The sequence below is a fragment of the Felis catus genome, chromosome B1, assembly GCF_018350175.1.
Source record: "Felis catus isolate Fca126 chromosome B1, F.catus_Fca126_mat1.0, whole genome shotgun sequence".
Lineage (NCBI taxonomy): Eukaryota > Metazoa > Chordata > Mammalia > Carnivora > Felidae > Felis > Felis catus.
Genome location: NC_058371.1, coordinates 23,441,583 through 23,463,884, shown reverse-complemented (window position 1 = coordinate 23,463,884; position 22,302 = coordinate 23,441,583). Strand labels below are relative to the sequence as shown.

General features: G+C 38.3%; 1 protein-coding gene across 2 annotated transcripts in view; it reads right to left on the bottom strand.

Moving 5' to 3' along the window:
* The window catches only part of SGCZ (sarcoglycan zeta), a 1,094,832-nt gene extending 1,072,533 nt beyond the window's left edge, over nucleotides 1–22,299 (bottom strand). Inside the window, exon 1 of one of the 2 annotated variants that reach the window (XM_023252415.2) lies at nucleotides 20,799–22,299. In XM_023252415.2, the coding sequence (XP_023108183.1) occupies nucleotides 20,799–20,837 (39 nt within the window). In that variant the 5' untranslated portion in view covers nucleotides 20,838–22,299. The remainder of the gene's footprint in view (nucleotides 1–20,798) is intronic. The other variant, XM_019828324.3, reaches the window with a different exon arrangement.
* Nucleotides 22,300–22,302: the final 3 nt, after the last annotated feature.

The following is a 22,302-nucleotide window of genomic DNA, read 5'->3' as shown; positions in this document are numbered from 1 at the left end:
GTTCTAACATAAGACCCTGTACAAGTTCTGCAAAAATACACAGAATTCCCATAAAACTGCCAAAAGGGTTGCAGGAATATCACTATTATCAAGTTGTTATGACAGAAAATATCAAAAACTTCTTGCTACGTTAGATTCCTGGAATTTTCACGTATTTTAAAGAAATAAAGGGATAAAATAGAGTTATAAGAGTTGCACCTATAGTAGAAATAGAGTTACTGACAGAATACTACAATTGGGAGAAAATAAAATTCACCTTTGCTTGAACTACTTCCTTTTATGCCAAGAAAGCTATAAAAAAAGTTGTGGAAAATTTGTGGCCAAGAGGGAAGATCAAAGGGGAAGAATCCTACCACCACACTGAAGACGATCTTTTGGGAGGACTGATAAGAGTCTCTCTTTCAGGCATTATGCCCTGCTTATGTTCTTTTCCAAAATCGGTTGGACCAGAAAAGTAACTATTACAACAGCTAATGTCAACCCCACAAAGTAGGGTTAAGAATTGAACTCACTGAACTAACTTCTTGGAAATGTCAGTGATAGCTTCAGCTTGAGTCCCATCCCCAGCAGGCAGGACTCTCTGTTATGACAAATTATACCAACCCAGACAGGGCTATAACCAAGGTGCTTGTCCCCCACTGCCCTGAACCCCACTGGAGACTGTGCAGAAGAACATCACCAGAGATGCCTTCTCTTTTTTCCTGATTTGCAGGCATTCCTTTTCCACTTAGCATTTTTGACATATCAGCATACACAAATCAGCTAGCCTGTCTACTTCTACGAATTAAAGGATGAAATTCTCCTCTATAAAGTCTTCGAGCAAAACTAAGCAACAGCAGTAAGGCTTACAAAACAAGGGCTCTGCATATGGAAATGCTCTGTGTATCAGAACAAACGAAAGTGTCACTTTAATTTTACCTTGGTAAGCACACATGCAATAAATCCTATGTAAAATATAGACCATTTATTATGCAATATGAATATATTTTAATAATATTTTGCTTTTCCGTTCTGTTAGATTTTGCTTTCCCCAATGGGTTGAGAGATAATTTATTTATAGTGTATAACTTTCCTTAAGTTTCTGATGAAAGCCTTTATATTTTAAAATATCTCAAGGAAACAACATTGCTGAAGGCTTATGTACAAATAAGGAGAATAGTTAGTTAATTCAGGCCTGTATGAGTTTAAACAACCTATGTGATCTATTATAAATAAATAAAATACCCAGAATCTGAGACTAGTTGAGCAAAAAAGTAGTTAAACTTGGTGAGATGTGAAATTAGGTTTTAATGCATGCAAAACACATCCCAATGCATATTTTTAGGTGTAGGCTGATTGACTTTTCTCAGTGTTTAAAATTAAAAGCTGCCTTTAGGCGGTTAAGAACCTTTGGAGAGCTTTTGATATTATTAAACTCAAGCACTTACATTTAGTTCTACCATAGAGCCACGCAAAAACCAACACTTAAGTCTCATCTGAGGATAGATTCTTGCGTGACCATCTGTCAATACTTTCCCATACAGCCAGCTCATCAATTTCTCTCTCCAGGGTGACCCTGTCACCCTACTCAGGGGACTACACTCATTTTTTTTTTTACTTCCCAATCATGTTTCGCTCACTCTTGCCAGCTGTCACGAACACTGTATTAACAATAATAACGAAATAACAACTGGTACCTAGAAAAATATATCAGTGTCAAGAATTGGTAACTCTCATTCTAATCTCACAACCAATATGGGATAGGTACAATTATTAACCCATTTTAGCGTTTGAGGAAACTGACATTTAGTAAAGCGAAATAACCTGGCCAAGTTCACTGAGTTCACAAGTAGAGTTGGAAGTGAATTCATGTCTCTGTGGTTCCAAAGCTGAGCAAAGAGGGAGCATGTGCTGTAATTGGCTTCTTGGAGACAGATTACCTTCGTGTTCTCCGTCAATGAGCAGGTGCAACTCATGCTACTCCAACTTCTCCATGATTAGGAAAGTAAGATCTTTTTTTTTTTTTAACGCTTCTTTATTTTTGACAGAGAGAGAAAGAGAGTGCACACATGAGCAGGGGAGGGGTAGAGAGAGGGGGAAAGGGAAAATCCCAAGCAGGCTCCAGGCTGTCAGTGCAGAGCCTACATGGGGCTCGAACTCATGAACCATGAGATCATGACCTGAGCCAAAATCAAGAGTCAGACACTGAACCAACTGAGCCAACCAACCAGGGGCCCAGGAAAGTAAGAGCTTTTATACACAAATTAAACTCTGTTCAATAACTATGTACTGAGTACTTTTGTACAAGATGCTTAACTAAGTGGTTGGCTACCATGATATGTTTATTTGTCATCATTTAAATTCATTTCTTTTTGAAGTTTAATATTTTATAGATTTAACTCTCTCAGAGATTATACATATGGGTGACCGTCCTAATACTATTTTCCTTAACTATCTCTTGTGTTTCTCCAAAACAGATTTGTTTTGACCATGACACATGTAAATGTGTGATTTGGGCAGAATACAAATGAACAATCTTGACTTCTCTGTGTGGAGTTAAAACACATTGCTTGAGCCAATGTAATCCATTAACACTAGTGCATCTGGTGCAAAACTTCAACTGCAGTTTCTACTTTCATATACTATCATTTATTTCCTATTACTCATGAGTCGAGAGAGAATAGCAAATTCAACAGAATGGTCATTTGAGAAAGACATGCTTTGCTTTTTATGATTGCCAGGCAATGATGGGAATTTTACCCCAGGACGCAATGTGACACTTTTCCTATCTCAGTAATTTTATTACACAATAGTGTGAGTGTCTCAAGAGCCTGAGTAGATGACATATTTACCTGAATGCTAACTATCATCCACCTCATCTAAATGAATACTGAATAAAACAGGTGCTTTAACTAAGGCGAAACTACCCTAAGCATATAGATCATTTCTAACCATATATTCACTTATGTCTCATAATGAATTTGGGGGGGGAAGTAAGACCAGCACTTAGAAAACAACTTTTATTTGAAGGTTAACTAATTTAACAAATATTCATTGAGTACCTGCAATGTACTATGTGCTTTTCTAGATGCTGGGGACAAAACCAGATTTTTTTTAATGTAAAAATAATTTGAGGATACTTGTAAAAAGGATATATTGGAAACAGTTATAATCGAGACAAATCAGATCCCAGGCATCCAGTTTCTGCACAAGTTAGTCTCAACAAGAGTGTAAGCTTTTAGAAAATTGCATGAAGTATAGTACATCGAAATCGTTTTATTTGTTCCAAGGAGAGGTCGATATGAAAAATCCCAAAGTTTCTCTGGATTTGAAAAGAGAAGGGCAGTGTTAAAACGGATTAATTGCAAATGAGGGAAATCAAGCTAAGTCGATATGTGTCTGAGGAGGGGGAAGGTTGAAGAGGAGTAAGAAGCAAAATTTATTTTCAGGGGAATACCACAGGATTCTGGAAAGAATGGAACTATGTTCAGCTTCATCTTTGTTCAGCAGCAGGAGCCTAAGCACTGCACACTACACTTAGTAGACTAAAAGCTTACTTTGCAACATTTTAGAATTCTACCAACACTAAAAAATAGGTCTACTGTATCTCCAACGAATCCAAAAATTCCAACAAGCACAATGCAGCCCCCTAGAATGAGTATTTGAAATTTGTTAGGGAGTTTCTTGGTTGTCATGATTTGAGGGGCCATAAAAGCTGAGCACGATGTGAGACACTTGGGCACCACTGAGTCCGGGGCCCAAGTTCACTTTACACTTTATTTCAAAAGGTCATAGCATTTTGCACAATTAATAAATTGCCCAGGAATACAACATCCACGTAAATGGCAAGAAATGCTATATTTTATTTTGTTCAGAATTAACTAGGAGATGCTCACCACTTCAAAAAGTATCCTGTCACCACCAGGAAAACCACTTCTGGAATTTGAATGATATATACAACGCATCCCTGTCAGTCTTCAATTGCACCATGCGCATTCACTATACCCTAGCACTTACATTTTGAAATAAATAGAATCTCATCATAAAATGTTTTCCCCTTATTACCTTTTATTTCTCCTTTGTACTTTAATTAGGTCTTGATATTTCCCAAATCATTTGCAAGTAGGTTAGATCATCAAAGCACTTGAGAGAATTCTAAAGGGGGCTTTGTAGAAATTATTTGCAAGTAAGTTATATTATCAAAGCATGTTATATTTTTAAAGGAGTCTTTATACAAATAATTTGATATAAAAAGTGGATATTGGATCCGACAGGGTTAAAATCAGGTTATTTCATCCATCCATCAAGGCAAAAGAATCTAACTGTCCCAGCTTGGGTCAGATGTCTCACCACGCCCCTGTTAGTGATGGTTAAGTAGCCAGACTCGAGAAGTAAAAACAAGATTGCCAGAAGTTTACCTTTAATGGTAGTATCACCATCCCAAGAGATGCAGAAAAGACGGCTTAGTATAGTTTTTCCTATAATTATATAGGTCTGGCACAGGAATAATCAGACGATGATATAAATTAGGTCACTTCACCCCCTTCCAGCATCGCTCTTACTTTCCCCATTCCTTTCTCTACATTATAGTTAGGATGTCCTTTCCTGTTTTTTTCCTTATGTGGGACCTCATACCAGATTGCCCTACACGCTGATATTCATTCAGTCATCCATTTACTACAATTTCTAAGTATTCACTATGTGTCAGTCATCAATCTAGACGTTGGAAATATAGTGATCAAACAAGATGACTGCCTTCGTGGAGCTTATACTTGACAGGGAGAAAAAATAAACAAATATTATTGTTTAAAGTTTATTTATTTATTTTGAGAGAGACAGAGACAGCACAAGTTGAGGAAGGGCAGAGGGGGAGACAGAGGATGCCAGGCAGACTCCTTGCTGCCAACACAGAGGGGCTCGAACCCACGAAACCGTGAGATCATGACCTGAGCCGAAACCAAGAGCCAGATGCTCAACCAAACGTGCCATCCAGAAGCCCCAAACAAAACTCTTTTTTAAAGTTTATTTTGAAATGTGAAACTGTCACCACAAGAAAATGAAACATGATAATATGGTCAGAAATAATTGAGAGGAACTGCTTCCTTTCCTATAAGGGACAATATCCCGTCCTATGAACAAATGCTCTCTGGGACCTGTCTGGCTAGCAGATCTGATAAACAAGGTTGTGCTGAGAGATTAACGCTCCCAAGTGATTTAAAGCATCGGCTTTCATCAGTAGTTGTCTACTGTCACAGATTTAAAAGGAATTTTTTTTTGCGAGTATTTATTTTAGCACCTTCGTTTTATGTTTGAGGTAAGTATTTCTGCAACTACACTTTTTGTTTGTATGTGTGTATGTGTATATATGTGTATGTGTGTGTCACACACACACACACACACACACACACATACATACATATATATATACAGAAAGCTGCACCTATGTCCTTTAACGTATCTGCTCCTTGGGGTGCTTGGGCAGCTCAGTCAGTTGAGCGCCTGAATTTGGCTCAGGTCATGATCTCACAGCTCGTGAGTTCGCACCCAGTGTTGGGCTCTGTGATGACAGCTCAGAGCCTCGAGCCTGCTTCGGATTGTGTCTCCGTCTGCCCCTCCTCTACTCATTCTCTCTCTCTCTCTCTCTCTCTCTCTCTCTCTCTCTCTCTCTCTCTCTCAAAAATAAATAAACATTAAAAATTTTTTATTTAAAAAAAGGAATGATTTAAATGATAAAAATCTAAATAAAAATTTCAGACAATTTGGGAAACGCATTTTGTTTCCAGGAGGTAGGGAGATTAAAGAATCTTAAAATCTTTGGATGCTTTCTATCTCACTGAAACTTAGAGCATACTTTATGATGCCTAAGAATTCCTAGTGTGTTGCTAATCTGAAATTGAACTGAACCAGGATTACCATCACTAGAACCTGGAACCAGACAACAAAGAGATAAACTGGAAAGAAATTTCTCCCTAGGCTAAGCATTATGGAGAGTAGAAAACTCAAAATCAACCGCATGGTGGGAAATCTACAGTAAGATCTCAACTACAAAAATACAGTTTCTACAAGGTTTTGATGTGTATCGTGTTAAAAGTTGTCCCCAAAATCCAAAGGGAAAATTTTCCCACCTGCCCCCAAGATGATTTCTTGTGTCACCACCACAGGGTAGTGATAAACCTATAAAAATCTCTCCCCGCCCCCCCCAAAAGCAAACAAAACACCATAATCTCACCGACACAGAGAACAGGTTGATAGTTGCCAGAGGTGGGGGGTTGCCAGAGGTAGGAAAAATGGACTAAAGAAGTCAAACAAAATTTCATTTATAAAATAAATGAGTTCTCGAGATGTAATGTACAGCATGGCAACTATAATGAACAATACTGAAAGCCATACTGAGAGAAAAAAATTTTAAGAGCTCTCATCACACACACTAAAATTCTGTAACTATGTATGGTGACAGATGTTAACTAGATTCATTATATATATTTATTAGTGATAATTTTGAAATATATACAAATATCAAACCAATATGTTGTACACTTAAAACCAATATAATGCTATATGCTAATTATACCTCAATAATTTAAAAAAAGCCCAGAAATATGTGGTTGATCATTAGTCACAGAAACTGGGTAGTACTTCATCACCTAACTCATGTTTTTATTCACTGTTGGACCAGATAGCAAAACAAAAAACAAACAACAACAACAAAAAAAAACCACAACAACAACAACCAGTAGACTTAAAAAGTGAACACTATTTCCTCCAATATAAAATTTTGGATGGCTCCTGGATGGCTCAGTCAGTTGAGCATCCAACTTGATTTCGGCTCAGGTCATGATACCAGGGCCGAGGGATGGAGCCCTGCATTGGACTCTGTGTTGAGCATGAAAGCCTGATTAAGATTCTCTCTGTCTCTGTCTCTGTCTCTGTCTCTGTCTCTCCCTCTGCCCCTCTCCCCCACTCATGCTCTCTCCTTGTCTCTCTCAAATAAAAAATAATAAAATAAAAATTCTGGTCAACCACCAAATATTGCCAAATATATATCAACAAGGATATAAGTATCTAATATGTATCAGAGGCATAGTAGACAACATTAGGATGTAAAATATAAAACAATCTATAATCTTCAGTGTTTATACTTATGTGTTTATCCAGATAGCATAGAGTCAGTGCCGAATATATACATATACAAAAATAAGATCTAAAAAGGTATATCATGATCACCATGGTTGATAGTTACCAGGCGAAAGCATCTTAAAGGAGATAACATAGTAGTGTTTGATTAACTCCATTAATAACTGAGTCCATTTGTCGCCTTTTACAAGGAGTCAGGAAACTTATAAAATACCAGCTGGATAAATAAAAAGAAAATCACAGACATGAAATTAACGAACACAACAGATAAAAAGAAAGTCTTCAAAGTAGCTAAAAAGAACTACTACTTCTATTAAATGGCATTTGGACTAAGATTGGATTTCTCAGGGTGCCTGGGTGGCTCAGTTGATTAAGAGTCCGACTTTGGATCAGGTCATGATCTCACAGGTCATGGGTTCAAGCCCCATGTCAGGCTCTGTGCTGATAGCTCGGGGCCTGCTTCGGATTCTGTGTCTCCCTCTCTCTCTGCCCCTGCCCCCACTCATGCTCTGTCTCTCTCTCAAAATAAATAAACAAACATTGGGAACCAATTAGAAAAAAAAAAAAAAGATTTGATTTCTCATTGACAAGAGTGGAAGCAAGAAAATATCTTCAATATCCAGGGAGGAATCCCTATTTAAATAGAGTTGTAACCCAGAAAAAAATATTTCAAACATGAAGGTGAAAAAAAGATCTCTTCAGGCTGTAAGAAAATGGAGTTTACCACCACCAGATGTAGCTCAGACATTAGGAAGGTGATTTCTGGTATGAAATTATTAAATTAAATATAAATAAGTTAAATGTGGTAAATAAGAGACAAAATATTATCCAAATGGATTTCTAAAATCGAGATATGTGCTGTTTGCATGAGATAAATGTAAAACTGAAATATACAAAGAGGTTGAAAACAAAAGGATATCGGAAATATTAATCATAATAAAGTAGGGTAATAGTACAGCAGTACTAGTTAAAGCTGTTGTAGCTATATTAAAATCAGAAAAAAATAAATTTAAGGCAGAAATACTACCAGAGATAAAAATGTCATTACATAATAATAAAGGTCTCAACTCACCAAAAAAATATAACAATTTAAACTTAAATGTCTCCAATAATAGAGTCTCAAATATATAAGGCAAAATCTGAGAGATCTGTTAGAACACCATTATAACAGAAAATGTTAACGTATCTCTGTCATCATTTATAGCTTAAACAAAATAAAAAGATTGTGGGATATAAAAACAATCTGAATAATAAACTTTATCTAATAGGACTTGGTCTCTGAAAATTGGAAAAAAAAATACACAATCTTTCCAAGGAAACTCAGAACATGAATGTTGACTTTACACTGGCACTTAAACAATTTTTGCCAAATCTCAAAAGACTGCTATCACACGGACTATTTTCCTTACCATATACAATTTAGTTAAGAATATATAGTAAAGTGGAGTTAAATGTACAAAGTGTGTAGGAACACAAAGGAAGAAACAACCCTATCGTCCTGGGACTAAGTACTTGTCAACAAATAGGGGTTCTCTCATCAAAGAAGCAGAGACGTATTCTAGACAAGGGTATGTGAAATATAAAGGAGCAAAAGAAACTGGCATGATCAAGAAGTGAGTTATTCAGCCAAGTTATGGTAGAACGTGTGTGTGTGTGTGTGTGTGTGTGTGTGTGTGTGTGTGTGTGTGCTGGCAGGTAGGTAAGAGAATGGTCATACACAGCCTGAAAATGAGCAAGCCCTATATCATATTTTATCTTATTGAGGAGGACAGCTTATACAATAAGCAACAGGGAATCAACAAAGACTTTTTAGCAGGTGAGGAACCAACTACCATTTTATTCTAAAAGGGAAATCTGAAAGTAGAGAATGTAGATTGCTTGTTGAATATGCTGCATAGAGGTAGACCAGTTAGAAAGTGTCATGAAGCTGGCTGGTTCCTTAAAGAGATGAATCTCTCTTTGAAGAAGCATGAACATACCTTGCTTCCTAGAATCCCCCATTCTTGCAAATCACATTTCTTAGGAGATACCTCATGAGCTATGGTTATCATCAGCCAGCTTCAGTTACCTTTTGATCCCCCGTTCCTACCTTGATCTAAGAATTTCTACATTACCTTACTATTATTAGCCCACGTTATAAGACCCATACAACAGCTAACACCCATCTATCGTGATCAAGTAAGTTTTACTGATAGAAGTAAAAACAAGGTAAAAAAACAAGGATAAAATAATTACAAACCCATCTATCCAACAACTTGAAATGTACAGGTCACTAAAAAACCAAATTCATTAGCTATAATGTGCATTTCAGAATATACATTGGCCTGTCTCTGTTGAAATTCCTTCAGATCTGCCTCTCTGTCCAGTTAGGTGCCTTACTTCTTGGGCCACCCAATGGAGACAGAGCTGTCAAATTCCCAGAGGCAGATAATATATTTGACTATAAGAAAGCTAATCAAATTGTCAAAAACACAGAAAATCAGCTAAGGAAATTGTAAAACATAGTTCATGGTTCTGGTGCAGTGTATGCAAAGGTTTCATCAAGGCAAAAACCAAAATTTATCATTATTATCTCCAAATAATCTGTGGTTTCCTTTCCCCCCAACCAGAACATTTTAGTCATAGCTAATCAGTGGATACTATTAGGCCCAGCTTCAAGAAACCATCTTTTCTTCATTTTTGATGGTAACCTCAGGCATTTCTAGAAAGCTCTAAATCCCTCCCCACCCAGCATCAGGCGCAGGCCTGGTGCCCCAGTTTCCAGCCTTCTCAACTTACTCTGAGATGACTTACTAAGAATAAGAAAGAGAATATATAAATCTTTCCAGAGTGATTCCAACCCCACCCCCAACCCTGGGGCCACAACTGCAACATCGCATTAGAATTCACCAAGTATGTCCAGCAGCACTGCAAGAAATACATGTATACCTCTTGGAATAAGACAGAGAACATTTGACAAAAATTCAGATCAGACATGAGACCATGACCTAGGGCTTTAACAAAAGATGCGGAGGGGAGGACTCCGACTGTGTGGTATGACGGACTTGATAATCAATTAGACAAGGGGGATGAGTAGGAAAGGATCCCAAGAGCTCCAGCTGGCATGCCAAAGTGAAAGGCGACACTAAACAAACAGAGAATAAGTTCTACTGGATTTAAGGGACTATGAAATATGCAGGTAAAGATTTCTGAAGGACTGTCAAAAACTGGGGATGAAGCTTAGGTGAGAGGTGTAAGGTGTACGTGCATTACTCTAGACCATCATCTTATAAGCATAAAACATAAGTTATGAGTAGATAAGACTATCTAGGAAGTATGGAGAAAGAGAGAATTCAAATATACCACGGGAAAAAATGTCAGGCAACAAAAACTTTAGAGAAGGCATACACAAAAGAGCTATTAAAAAATTCTGAGAGTGAAAAATCAAATAGGTGAGAGTTCCTACATTGCATTTACATTGAAAAGATTAAAAACTATAATTCTTGCTAAGAATTCACTAATGTATATACCAAAGACCCATAATGTTTCTATCTACGAATATCATAGTGAGTCACATGTCTTATAATGTAAAATTTAGATATTGGATTATTTTAAAAGAAGGATAGAATATCATTTAAGTCAAACATTCTTTTGGGAAGGGAGCATAGTGTTTATTGTTTATTGTTGTGTTTACTTGAATTCATTCTTTCTTTTTCAATGAAACTTTAAACTGTTAACTTTCCCAAACTTTAGTTGATGTTTCTTCTCGTTATTCTTATGCATTTGTACTCCCATACTATATGGCATAAAACAAGACGTAGAAACAAATAAGATTTCAATCTTTGGTATTTTAATTACAGTGTGCGTGCTGGAAAACAAGGTACAGTTCTACAACTTTGAGCACAGACCTTAAAATGAAATGGATAGTTCATCTCACAAAATCTCAGAAATTAAGACAGAGAAGACAAAAAAATTACACTCAGCATATTTGCAGTTAATTTTAACAGTTATGCTAATCTATGAAATCAAGTTAAAGTATAGCATTAACCATTTAATCATTTGAGAGAGCATGATGTCACATATAACATTAAATTTTTAGTATGCTTTAATCTTTCTAAAAGTTTCTGAAATCCACTTCAGGTATGTAAATATGAAACATACCAAAAGAAATAAACAAAAACGTTACTAACTGCGAACATTAAGCACTTTAAAGTCAGTTGTATTTTTATTTACTATTAACAGCTATTCATGATTTAGAAAATAAGTAAAATAAATATAGATGTAAAAACATACACATATTTACAAAATGAAAGAAGGTTTGTAGAGTAATTGGCCTCACAAGCAAATGAAAGATCCTCAATCACACTTGCCACATGCCAAAAATATGTTTAACCTAATCTGGGTATATATTTCACATAATTATTAAATACTTATAATTTCTCCCAAGAATGCTTAATAACAAGGGCCTTTATTATTAAGACACAACACCATCATAGAACTGCTTACTCTTTGGACTATGACTCAAGCATGACCTTTAAGAAACTTGATGAGATGAGATAAAATATCCAAAAGTCTAAACTGCCTTGGCTGCCTAGAGCAATCAACTATCACAACATCAATTTTAAAAAGTGTATCTGAAAAAAATTAAACAAAATGCTGTTAAGATGAGCTCATTTATTTTAACATTTCTTAAATAATGTCTCCACACCAGGTAAAGGTAATAGGCATTAGAAATGCAGATTTAGAAATGTAAATGTGCGTTCTGGACAAATGCCAAATTTGAAAACAATAAAAAAATAATAACAATAATTTAACACAGGTTGTCTTAGCACATGTATAGGTTCTGGTAACCTACGTGCTAAATCACAGTCTCTCATTCCAGGCATCGGTGAGTTTCATTTTGCAGCAAGCAAGCTCCTAAATTGTGCAGCTATCACATGCAATGGAAGTCATGCACACAGCCTAAGTGGACAGAGTAATTCACACTTTCTAAACTTCGTATCTGTTGACAAATTGAAGTAAATACATCCGGAGGTATGAGCTGTTCAGAAGAGATGCCAAATATAGCGGCATGACTACTGAAACATTATGAAAACAACCAAGTGTCTGCAAAAGGTCTTAATAACCTTTAAGTATATATGTATTTATAACCACTAATTCCTTACGAAAGTATCTAAGAAGAGTAAAGAAAGAAAAAGTATTATGAGGCCAGGAATTAGCTTAAGACACAAGTATACTTGTTAGAGATAGGCCACAAATCTGCCTCTAAGCTTTTTAGCAACTAAAGCAAAACGGGAAATACAATCAGTTTTATCATGGAAAGGATTCCTAAGATTAAATACCAAGCAGGTGCTTAGTTGTAGAACTAAGTCTGGTACTCAGACTAGATAGAATTTCTCTCTCATGAGCCTCATGTTGAGAGGAAGCTGGAAACCTAGGATATAATTCACTAAGACTTTAGGTAAGCAATTTCTCTCCTTGAGTTGGTTAGCTTCTCCTTCTTATTTGGATTTCAAAATCCCTCAAATACTCTGAGTAGATACAGACTTGAGGAATCGCAATGATAACACTATTTTCCCATTCATGACATTGATTTATTATATCATGTTTCACAAAAATGCTCTTGCTCATGGCAGCTGAATTGGTTATTTCTACCCAAGAAAGAATCAAAGGCTCTTTTATCTCAGGTAGATAATATTTATTTTTCCAGCCATTCTAAAGAAAGATGGAAGTTCAAAAACCAATATGAAAAGAAGTCAGATAGTGATAATGTGTGGGTTAGTAACTGAAGCATTACATGCCTCCAGCAAAGAGGAAAATAGTAAGCTCTTGGCTCTCATAGATTTAAGGCTTGCATTTTTTTTTAACTCTTTAGGAGTAACCCAGAATGTTTGTGGCTGACAGCCATTAATAATTCAGCAGGGACACTGACAACGCCGGTGTGACTGTGCAAGGCACTAGGCCCCATAAGTCAGGCGGATCCACCATGCTGAAGACAAAGCTCAAATCGCTTGGCTGTGTCCTGTTCTCCATGTCACTTAAACAGTCATTCTGGTGAATAAAAGAAACGATGTTTCTTTGAAGAAAATGGTCTCCAGAAGAATGAAAAGCTCTACTTTTGATAGTGAGAGAGAAGAGATCTAAGAAAATGATGGCTCTTAGGTAGGAAATACGTTATCAGATGCATCATCCCCCTGAATGTTGACTTGCAAAGGTTTTGTAAAGCTTTCCTCAAAAAAGTTATTATTCCATATTGACCCTCCTATGAATATAAAAGAAGTGTCTTTCCAAAATAATATTGAGCTATCTATATATCTTCATTTGTGATTCCTGGCATAAACATGATTTGGAAAAAAATGACAGGAAAAAAAAGCATATCAAGGTGCAAAGCCCATTTTACATGGCAGTTAACATTTAATTCTGTTAAATCACAAAGATTACCATTAAAAACTTTAGTTTTATCATGGATTAAATCATCTGGTATTTATTTCCAGATTTCTGGGATATCATAAAATCTAAGGACTTAATAATTTTAGTGTCAGTATAATCACTCAGATTGATTTTTTAAATTTCATGATTAATACTAGATGTACATCAAGCTGCAATGGCAAAGGAACACTAGAGGTTAAATCCAATTTACGGTCCTAAAAAAATAAACATTATCTGCAGTGACCTGAGAGGCAGAATAATGAAGGAGACGAGTGGACTTGGACAAAATATACAGAGTTTATTTCAAAAGATTGGTATAAAGTCATGGAACTCTTATCTAGTGGTCTCAACCTGTGATTTATCTATCATTTTCTTAGAGGTTTTATTTGCAAATATCAACCATCAGCAGTTTGGCCCAAAGTAAAACATTAGGAATAAGCATATTCACAAAAATAAAAATGGACTGCAAATAATTATTCTGTAACAGGCGTAAATATATTATGACTATAGGTAAAATACTATCACTTTTATTTGAAACAAGATTAAAGAAATCCAGTGAGAAGTTCCTACTATCAGAAATTCTATGAACTTTCTGAAAATTTGGCCTATATAGAAGAGCACAGGATTTAGAAATGGAGGGCACAGATTTAAGTTCTTATTCCATTAGTTCTTAATCTTGTGATCCCAGGCATTTCCTTTGATTTTTCTGTCTCCATTTTGGCATCTCTAAAATAAGACTAATATTCAGCAGACAAACTTATAGTGACATTCAAACAAGAACATATTTGGGGAATAAAAAGAGATATATTAACTTTATCAATTTGAAAATAATTTTCTTCTAGGGAGGCACAAAAGTACTTGGAGTATGCAGAGCCCTAGACTCAAACCAGCAGGTTCTTAACCTGTGTTCTTCAGTCTTATAGCTCCGGGCAGGATTCCAGGGTCAACTGCAGGGGCCAAGGAGAAGTAGACTCCATAAAGCCCCCAACCTGTCCTGAACTAGGGCTGTTCCCCTTTTATTGGTATCAGATACTACAAAGATGTTGTTTGAACAAATCCTTCAGCTGTGGCTAAAAATGATTACAGCGAAAACTACTAATGAGATCCAGTTCCCACCCTCCAACACTACTGTCACCTGAGAAGCCTGAGGGAAAGAAGGACAGGGACGCACACTCAAGTTGCCCCCTCTGGTTGACAGCCATCCCAGGGTCTGAACCAGGACTTCTAAGTACTTCTTCACCAAGATGAGAGCCCTTTCCACCACACAAATCAATAACTTTAAAGGCTCCAAGCTGGTAGATTGGGAGTGAGGGTTTTAAGTATTTTGGAGTGTCTCTGACTTCTAACTGCTGGCAAACTCCATTTTGGTGTGGGGTGATTGGCTTGATTAATATCTAAGGCTGAATGTTGGGGTCTTGTTCCACAGATGAACCCTGCCATGGCAATTAAAGCCTCTCCACCTGGAAAATAAAATCCTTTATTTTTAAAGGTCTCTGATGTTGAGTTGATGTAGAACAGTCTAGAAAACCTATTTCATACCAACAAAGCACTATCAATGTTCTAAAACCTGATCGGGGCTTAGAATATTTTTCAGAGTGAATCTATAAAAATATTGTTAAGGAGTGTCAAGAAAACTCTCAAGGTATTTGGCACCATTTTTAATTGTTAGGATGTCAGCCTGTCATTCTCTTGGAGAGTTGGTAATCCTTTAATTTTCTCATTCTGGAGTTGACCTAGAAGTCCCTAGTAAGTTTCATTAAGGATATGAGAGCACCACACATTTCTATACTCGCAAAGAAAAAAAAAGAGACTTCGAGTAAAATAAAAAGTTAGATGGTAGCATATTAAAATCTACATTAGTATAAAACGAGATAGCTTACTTTCAGTCATATAGAGATTTAGAAGCTAAGAATTTTACCACAAATTCCCAACAAATCAAGCAAAATTCTCAACTAAACTTATAAACTTCTATCGTGATACATTAACATCTACTCATTTACCTATTAAAATGCATATCCTCAAACATTTCACAGACATTTGAACAAAAATACAAAAATACGTGGTCATTTCCCTTACTAACTTAAAGTTGTAATCTCTGCCAAATTGCATTTTAGCTGAGATTCCAATACAGGATGAGAAACACCTCACTAAATATTATATAAAGGGAATGCCCCAAAAGACACATGCTGATTTATTGCTTTACAGCATTAAGCCATCTTGTGTAGCTGTGATTTTGAGTCCATAAATCCTAAAATATTCTTTTTCACTGAACCTTCAAAATTTGATGTATTCTCAATTGGTAAAGTCTTAAGATCAGCAAAGCTGTAATAGCCAGGACGAAGATTTGGAATGTCTGCTGAGTGATGACAGCAGGTCCCTGAAGATTTTTGAAATAGTCATTTACACAACTCCCCTCAAATTTTAAACAAAACTGTTTACTTTTCTTAATTCTCTTTCCACGCACATTAAAAATGCCCCCTCATCCCTCCTAACTATATAAAAAAGAGAAACTTTCACAATTATTACTTGAAGTTCATTTCAACTTCAATGAAACAGGTCCATATTCTGAATGTAACGAAATCAAGATTAACTGTTTCTAAGTCTTCATGACTGGTTTCTGTTAACAAAAGAGAAATGGAACTAGCCCTGGAGGGAGAAAACTGTCATTTCTTTGGATGTGAAAGAGGTCAAATAATTCAGTATTCACAAACGTTTCCTAATTCTAAGCCAAGAAGTGAATATATAAAGCAGGTTGCTAAAAATATGACATTTGTTAGAGACTACTATTTTTCACTATGGAATGACTAACAAAAACCAAAACCCAAAAACAAAACAAACAAAAAAAGCACCTACTTATACTCATCACAAAGCCTCCTACACTGCAGCAACCCTAACTTCCCTGAGCTGAGTGTCTTATTGACGAAACAACAACAACAACAAATTTTTTTTTAGAATTCTTCTAAGTGCCAACTCTATTTGATTGAAATTGTAGACTAATGTACTATGAGACTTGGTTTAAAACCTCAGCATTTTAAAATCAACCACTTGCTTAAACACCTCTGCATTTTTCTTTTTTGCTAGATTATCATTTCTCACCCATGCAATACTTTCTTAATGACCTAATTGTATTATTCAGGGAAGCTTTTTCCTGGCCTATCTAGGGCAAGTTTCAAGTTCTTGGTAAATGAAATTTTATTTAAATTAAAGAGATAAAATTAAGTAACAGTGACTGGACCACATTTAATTAATTCAAACAAGTATAATTATATTTATTGAAGAGCTGTTTTATGCATCTCAGGATTAACTATGCAGTTTATAATTTTTGCACCTTATAAAATGATAATTAAGAAAATATTCCAGAAGCATATTGTTTATGTTCTGCAAGCAATGGAAAAATTTCATTTTAATGTCTAGCCAGTCATCCCATTAAAGGAACAGTCCTGATAAATAAATTACAGCTGGGATCAAATAAGACTGCAAAAATTATACTGTACTCTTGATGTGTTTTATGGTTTTGATCTCAAAGCAAATTATAATTATTCACAAATAAATGCTTAGCATCTGAAAACATAAGTCCTTGAAACTTGTATTTCAAAAGCTGAGTAAAATAGTCACCAAAGTTTTATGTACTACTTAAACATAGCCATTTATTCAGCCTAATATTTCTTACAGATAAACATTACAAAAAGCAAATTTGTAAGTGCCAGCTCCGAAAATTACTAATGCGTAAGATATCCCGTTTAAAAGAGGGAAACTACAGACCTAAAATAAAAGCTAAAGTTATTATCTTGAATATAAATTACAAAAAGTCCTAAGTCAGAGATATTCCAGGATAGAGGGTGATTTCTCTAACATCAATATTCATTAACACGCACATTTCCAAAGCAGTAACCCACAGTTGGGGTTGTTTGATGTTGTTTCTTCTTTAAAACAAACACCACGGCAAAATCCAGAGTAAAGTTTATACATTTATTGGAGAAACAGATAGAGATCAAAGGGAAAAGAACAGACCAAAAGTCTTTGGATGAGAACTCGCTCCCTTTTCAACACTGATCTGTTTCATCAGGAGCTTGTGTGCAGAATAGATGATGAAACATGGTCACCTTCATTAGCAGGTTTTATACATACGACTGCATTGTAGTTTTGCACCAGTAAATCTTTTAATGTGCATATTATGTTTAGTTTTATGATAATGACAGCAATGGCTGTTAACACCTAATTATTGGAGTTTATCTTTAGTTGAAAAACTTGCAAAAGACAACTCTATTTACGGAACAGCATATAAAAAATCAATGTCCACACATCCAGCGTAGCAAAAAAATATATTCCTCGCTAAAATCCCATAAAGAGAAAATTGTTTACCACAGAAAAGATTTTAAAAATTGGTAAAATCTGCCTTTCCTAAAACTTAAGGGAAGCAGTTTCACCTAATAATGGCACTAATGATCTAAAACTAAGCTAAATGGTATCCCTGTAATATTATGCACATTATTTATTTATCAAATCCTAGTGAACATTGTTTTTATTTTCACGTACTTAAAAGCATCACCGGAAGTAGTTTTTATATGAATGTGACTTAATGTAAGCATCCTTGGACCACAGGAAGAAAAGTCAACATGCAAATAATGTGAAAAAATTAGTATCCCCAGCTTCTATCTCCCCTCTCTCCACTGACCACCATGGGGGTCTCCTTCAGTAAGAAGCCACCAGAAAATAACTTCAGCTGGAATTGTCTAGAAAACCCAAGCCAATGGATTCTGATAATATGAGGAAATCCAGACAAGTTATTCCACATATAGTAAGTACATCCAGCTCTAGAAAGTGTCATATTCCAGAATGTGTTTTAAAGCTTCCAGGTTTTAGAAGCACAGTCAAACCTGACTACACAAATGTACTCCCAAACTAGAGGATCTCGAACATTTTTGAATAAGGCTTGACTACATTTCCTCTTTTACCTATTCTAGACTCCCAACAGTGGCTTGTCCCTGACATAACTGTTCAGCAACCTCAACAGATCTGTGCCTTGAACATTCCTTCTTCCCAGTCATTGCCAATCCACTCCCTCCCACCCAAGCTCTTCCATTTTCTACCCTTTGCTGCTTGTCTGCAAAGTGCAACACACTCTGGCTGCAAGAATCTCTGAGTTCGTGTGTAATAGTTTTGCCCTTAACTGGGATCCTCTACTCAACTAGACGCAAGCTTCCAGAGGGGGTTTGCTCTTTTGCTGATTTAAACAATTTAGTGGTGCCAAGATTTGGGGGGCAGGGGGTCTAAGCTAGCAAAACACTAATGGGATATCAGGAGAAATGACCACCCAAACCATTTTCCTTTCCATTTCTCCTAAGAGATGTTCCACACCTAATATTTAACCAAAAAATCAATGTGGATACTCTGTCTCTGCATGAGACACACAGTACAAACATTCATGTACTTTCTTTTGCATCTCAAATAAAACCTCCCCCTCTCTCAAGAGATTGGGATGCTTGGGAAAAGCTGCAAGGGATCTTTTCAAACACAAAGACAATATATTCTGTCTTGGTATTGTGCAGAAATAATAGCAGGGCTTTTTTCTAGGCCAGGGTCTACTGATTGTGATCTTGGCCCTAACCCAGAAACTTGTTGTTCCCCAACTTTAAGTGGAGCATCAGTATGCCTCCTTACTACTTCACTTTTTTTTTCTTTTTTTTTCTTTTTTTTTTTTTTTTTTTTTTTTTCCTAACAAAACCAGTCTTAAATGAAGTGGTGTCTAAGTTCTGACCATCCCGCCCCACTCCATCTTCATGGACAGTCTGTGGCAGGGGCAGATTCCACAAAGCGCCCCTACAGGGAGGTCCCTCCTTGCCTTCTCCTCCTATGCAATTTGGAGCACTAGGAGATCTGGGGTCCACACTCCAGGAGAACCGGGCTCCCGGGCGGGGCGCCGTGGCCAGGGCAGAGAGCCGGCTGCTAACAGCCTTTTGCCCTCTACAGGGGATTTCTCCACCCCTCTCTCTATACAGGGCAAATCCATTTTCCGTGACATTTCCAAGCAAACGTCTACTAGTCAAGTTCCCCCAGTGGGTAGGAGTGTCTAAAAGTCCTCATCTGAACAGTCCATCTGAAATGAATCTCTAGTAAAAATAAACAAATAAGAACCCTCTGAGGCAATCAATACAGTCGAGTGCAGAAAATGCCTAGGGGTAAGGAAAAAAAAAAACAAACGTGGATAATGAAAAGATGCTCCCAGCTTCCAGCCCCCCCCCTTTCCCGCTTTTTCATTTACAGTGAGCGGGACATTTAAATTATTGTGTGGTTTGTTGATTTTTTTTTTTAAGTTTTGTAGGGGTTTTTTGGTCTGTTTTTACACGGCACTGTAGGCAGCCTGTGCCCACAGGCAGAGGGGCAAAGTGTCAGCTTGGATGCCCCTGCCAGCCATCCCCCTCGCGGCGGAGCCGGGGATCCGGGGGGGGGGGGGGGGGGGGGGGGGGGAGAAGGTGCGGAGAGGGTCCTCGGCAGAGCGGCGGGTCTGGCGGGAGTGGGGGACCGCGGGGGGCGCGGCTCGGGTCCCAGACGGAGCTCGGCTCCTCGGAGGGGGAAGGAGCCTCGGCGGGTGCCACCCCCCTCCTCTCCACTCCCCAGAGCTGGGTGCCTGGGGCAGGCACGGTCGCGGCGGGGCCCGGCGGGGGCAGCCGGGGAACCTCTCCGGTCCCCCCATCCTCCCCCCACCCCACAACACGAGTTCGCGTCCCGGGCAGTGCAACTGTGGGGGAGACCGCGTCAGCGGTTGTGGGGAGAATAAGGTCTGCACGAGTGTGGGAACGAACACAAGCCCTGGCCACCGACGCCTCGGTGCCCGGAATCACCGAGCGGAAACAAGGCTGCCCCCGGGCGGGCGGGGGGAGCCGAGGCAAAGTGGCGGCGCAGCTCGGGCAACTTTGCGGAGCAGCCGGGCGACAGCAGCGGGCAGAGACTGCTGCCTTCGCTTCCCCGGCGAGGCTAACGGGCACCCAGAACGCTGCTGCCTCCGACCAGGAGGCGGAGGACTGAGTGGCTGTGGTCGCGAGCGGGAGGCAGGCAGGGAGCCCAGCCCGGGAGTGCCAGCCGCCCTCCGCGTCCTCGGCCCGCCGAGGGGCGCCTGCGCCCGGGTACGCTGCACCCCAAATGCCCACTCGCCGTCCCACGGGGCCACCAACTATTCGAGCGGTGCAAGGAAGAGGCAGCGGAAAAAAAGGGAGGAGAGCGAGAGAGCAGACGAGCGCGAGAAAGCAGGACCGACGCCCGCCCGGAGGATCACGTACCTTTAGCTCCTCAATATCCAGGTTTGTTGATCTGTCCATGGAGCGAAACTAAAGGAAGTGCAGAGAAACCGGGCAAGTTGAACCAAAAAACAATCTAGTCTTTTAGTTTCCAGCCTAAACTCAGCTTTATCCTCCTCCAAGCCCTGGCAGCTTCTCTCAGTCTCATTCTCCGTGATCACGCCGCCTCCACCGGTTAAAAATAATAAAAATAAATAAATAATAATTACAATTCAGTTTGTTTTACTTCCTGGAAGATTTAGTGACAGGTGATCTTTACCTCGGTGCCACACAGCTCAGCGGAATCAAGCACGGGGGTGGGGAGGGGGGGGAGATCCACTCTATTTAAGATTATTTCTTCTTCTGCAATAAGCTTAGAAACCAGCGAATTGCTGCATCCCAAGAAAAAAAGCTGCTTCCCTGGACAGCATCATGCGGCAAATTTCAAGCAAATGTGTTCAAACTGAAGAGAAGAGTATACGATAAAAGCCTTCCTCCGTCAGGCTTACTCTGGGAGCTCATTTAGCACACTGAGTCCCAAGCATTAGCAATGATCAATTTCCCTGGCACGATAACCAAATCCCCGAAGTCCTGCATAGACTTAAAAATGTCTTGCAGCTAAGAGGCATTCTCTCAATGGGGAAAAGAAGATAATAAAGTCTGAAGGGAAGGACCTCCTTTGAAGGTTATGCTAAAAAGAGTTGAGAGAATAGGAGGTGGATCCTACAGAGGAGAGGAAAGAGGGAGAGAGAGAAAGCCAGAGAGGGAGAGAAAAATTTTCCTCCTGCTTTGCTGTTTTACTGGCCTTCACCACCAGGTGACTGACTTCACTTCTCTCTTCCCACAGCCGGCGCTAAGGGGATTTCTCTCATCTGTCAAAAAGCAACATTTCCTCTCCAGACAAATACTGTGCTGCTGGGTCTTAAAGACTGCCCTCTGCCCGGAATCCAGTAGGTGACAAGCATTTTAATTCATTTCACATGTTGCCTCATCTCGTTCGGTACAGCTGGGAAGAACAACGCATGTGTGTGTCATACCCGCGTATTCACATGTATTCACTTTCCATCTGCTTTCAGTGTCGGGGAGCTTAAGAAAGACTCTTAAACAAAGTGACAAATAGAAATAAAGAAAATTTCTCCTCCTGATGCCGCTTAAGATAAGCAATCCTTTCCCGGAAAATTATTCTTTAAATACACGCTGAGAGGTCCGAACACTTAACTTGTAGGGTGTAGATTTGGGGTAAAGGCTCATTTTTTTTTCCATTTAAATGCCCTTTAATGTAAAAGCCTGACTTTTTGGAGGGATTTAAACATTCTCCTCTTGTTTCATTACGGCATATGAAGTAGTAAGACCTAAAAATGTTTTCGGATTCAGAAAAAGTGCTGAATAAATCATTACCTTTGTTTCTAAAAAATCTTTTTTTTTTTTTTTTTCCCCTGGATTTAAGTGTGCACCATCTAGTAGTCGCCTGGCCTCTAACGTATCTTCATCTCCCTTCCTGGCTCTG